The 3,317-nt window shown below is 34.8% G+C and overlaps 1 protein-coding gene across 1 annotated transcript; it reads left to right on the top strand.

Annotated features, from left to right (window-relative positions):
* The first annotated feature begins 793 nt into the window (after positions 1–793).
* LOC145596913 (uncharacterized) lies at positions 794–2,311 on the top strand. The gene has a single exon (XM_081653105.1). It carries the CDS (start codon positions 794–796, stop codon positions 2,309–2,311), a length of 1,518 nt encoding a protein of 505 aa, XP_081509231.1.
* Positions 2,312–3,317: the final 1,006 nt, after the last annotated feature.

Here is a 3,317-nt window from a genome sequence, read left to right as displayed (position 1 = left end):
TTATTCTATTCTAATATATTTATTTCGGCATTCATAAAAAAAAGTGTATTTATTTGTTTTATATATTTTCGAATTATTTAGTTATTTTGAAATAAAATGAATTTAATTATATATTTTATTCCTAACTTGTGTGTTTATTTTATTTACCGGTGAGATTTGGGTAGCATTAGGAAATTTCTGTATGCATTGTAACTAATTCTTTGTGCTTTTATTCATGTATGAGGTGATCATGCAAGTTATTTAATTTATGTATGTTTTATGTCATGGTGCAACATTGTGTGATCACTTAGTATCATGTTTAAGGATTAAAGCATGTAATATGGAATGGAATGAGATTCTTTGTGTAATGTGAAATGTTTAAATGATTTGATTTGTTTATGTGAAGCATGTAATTATGGACCTATTATTATGTGTTTATTTAATTATCTTATTTACTTAATGCTTGTATTTTAGTGGGAATTGAATCAAGGGAATTATTTTATTTTATTTAATTTTCGCGTGCGTAGGAATGATAAAAATTCAATAATCATTTCCTTTAAAAGTGACTTATTAGGGGTGATCGTGTGGATGTGTCCACCTTTCTACCTTAATATATAATATATATATTTGATGATCATGAATGCGATTTATTGAGCAAGTAGAGTTCTTTCGCGTTGATGTCGACCTAAGAGTATGTTACATTTCTAGGCAGAGAAGGAGGATGGCTAACAACGATGCTTTAGCTGCTGCTATTAGGCTACTAGTTGAGAACTTGAACCAAAACCGCAATGATAATCCTGATCCTGCGGGTGAGATGTTTAAGAAGCTTGCTAAAGTTAAGCCACCATATTTTGAGGTAGGTGGAGACCCAACTTTTCTAGAGAATTGGGTTAGGGAGTTTGATCAGATTTTTGCTACTTTAAATTACCCTGAGAATATGAGAGTGGATCAAGCTGCCATGTATTTGAAGGAAGAGGCAGATATTTGGTGGAGGGATAATGGAAATGTGCTTCGTGCTGAGGCTAATTTTGGTTGGGAGACTTTCAAAACCAAACTTAGGGAGAAGTTCTATCCACCATTCTTAAGGAAACAAAAGGCTCAAGAGTTCATCAATTTGCAAATGAACAATATGTTGATTACTGAGTACTATAACAAGTTTATGAACTTGTCGAGGTTTGCTCCTGAAGTAGTGCCTACTGAGGAGTTGAAGGCTCAAAGGTTTGAGCAAGGTTTAACTAAGCAGTTACAAAAGGACTTGGCTGGAAAGACTTTTAAGACTCTTGATAAGGTGTATGGGAGAGCAGCGCACCTGTATAGTTTGAATGTCAGGAGTGCACCGGAGGGTGGGAGTGTTGGAGAAAAACGTAAGGATTTTGGAAATTTGAGTGACCAAGGTAACTCCAAGAAGCAAAGAAACGAGAATTTCCAGAATAGGAATGTTCAAGATAGTGGAGGATCATCTAGACCTAATGGCCAAGCTGAGAGGCATTACAATTGCAAGAGATGTGGCAAGGATCATCTTGGAAAGGATTGTGATGGGAACTTGGTTATGTGTAGATTTTGTAACAAGAAAGGTCATAGGGAGTTTGAGTGTTTCTCCAAATTAAAACAACAAGGGAATAGGAATAAGTTTACTCCAATAAGCAATCAAGGAAGGAATTCGAATGGTCATAATGGGAATGGAAAGAACGTAAATGTTGACAACAACAACTCCGGGAATCAAGGAAAGAATGTCACTCCAAGTCGTTTGTTTGTGATGAGCAAAACGGAAGCTGAAAGGTCTTCTAACGTTATCACTGGTAACTTTTTTATTCATTCTATTTCTGTTAAAGCTTTTTTTGATTCTAGAGCCACCTATTCTTTTATTTCTAATTCTGTTGTGAAACAATTAGGACTAGTTGAACCAAATTCGATTGACTTGCTTATTAGTTTGCCTACGGGTGAGGTTGTGAGGTGCACCAAGATACATAAGGGTTTACCTTTGAGGATTGGAGAGACTGATTTTCCACCTGATTTTATAGAATTTGAGTTGGGTGACCTTGATGTCATTTTGGGAATAGATTGGTTGACCACTTATAAAGCTAAGATTGATTATGAGATACAGAAGGTTTATGTAAGGGGTCCTTTGGGAGAGACTGTGTCTTACAGACGTTTTGGGAAACCAAATGGTATTGGGATTATTTCTGCGATGAAGTTGTCGAAACTTGTAAGTAAGGGGTGTCCTTTGTTCTTTTGTTGTGTGCAAGACTTGGAAATGAGTAGTAAGGTGGATGTGGAAGATGTTCCAATTGTGAATGATTTTTTGGATGTATTTTGTGAAGGAGAAAGATAGGAGCATGAGATTGTGCATTGATTATAGGGAGTTGAAATAATGTGACAATAAAGAATAAGTACCCACTACCCAGGATCGATGATTTGTTTGATCAATTGAAGGGATCTAGTGTGTTTTCCAAGATTGATTTACGTTCGGGGTATCATCAATTAAGAATGGCTGATAAGGATGTACCTAAGACTGCTTTTAGGACTAGATATAGGCACTATGAGTTTACAGTTATGCCTTTTGGGTTGACCAATGCACTTGCAATCTTTATGGACTTGATGAATCGAAAATTCCATGAGTATTTAGATAAGTTTGTGGTTGTTTTTATTGATGATATTTTAGTATACTCGAATACTGAGGAAAAACATGAGCCCTTGGGAGCCGAGGATTATACGAGAAAGAGATATCCAGAGTTATTTAATGAGGTGAGTTACGAGGGCGTAACTCTTGTTCTTTAAGGGGGGTAGAATGCGTATAACTTCGCGCTTTTTGCCCTATTTTATGCTATTTTATGGTGTTTTTCATGCTTTTCATAGCTATTTTATTATTTTCGCATCTAGTGAAGTACGTAAATTGGAATGGTGATAAGTCATTAGTGTCGATATTATGACACAATTGGAATTCCAGCAACATAATTTTGAAATGGCTTTATGCAAAGGTTTTGCAATTTAAGGGATTTTGTGCTAAGTTTCGGGACGAAACTTTTTTTAAGAGGGGTAGATTGTATTACCCCGTATTTTTAAAATATATTATTAATGAAATTATATTTTATTCATCATATTTATTTGTATTTTTTTTGGATTTAATTTCAAAAGTTTCAAATTATTTTTGGGGTTGATAAACGATTTATTACAAAGAACTTTTTATGAACCTTCCTTCTATAATTTATGTCTAACAAACAAACCAAACCCACTTTTAATTTCTTAATTGACCCATTAATTTTATGAGGCCCAATATCCCTACTCACCCTACACAACTCTGTCCTATAAAAACTCCATACACCCCCAAAATTTTCCCC

This window comes from Chenopodium album, chromosome 20 (genome assembly GCF_948465745.1).
Source record: "Chenopodium album chromosome 20, dcCheAlbu1.1, whole genome shotgun sequence".
Lineage (NCBI taxonomy): Eukaryota > Viridiplantae > Streptophyta > Magnoliopsida > Caryophyllales > Amaranthaceae > Chenopodium > Chenopodium album.
Note: the sequence above shows the minus strand (reverse complement) of the source record. Positions and strands in the feature narration are given on the sequence as shown.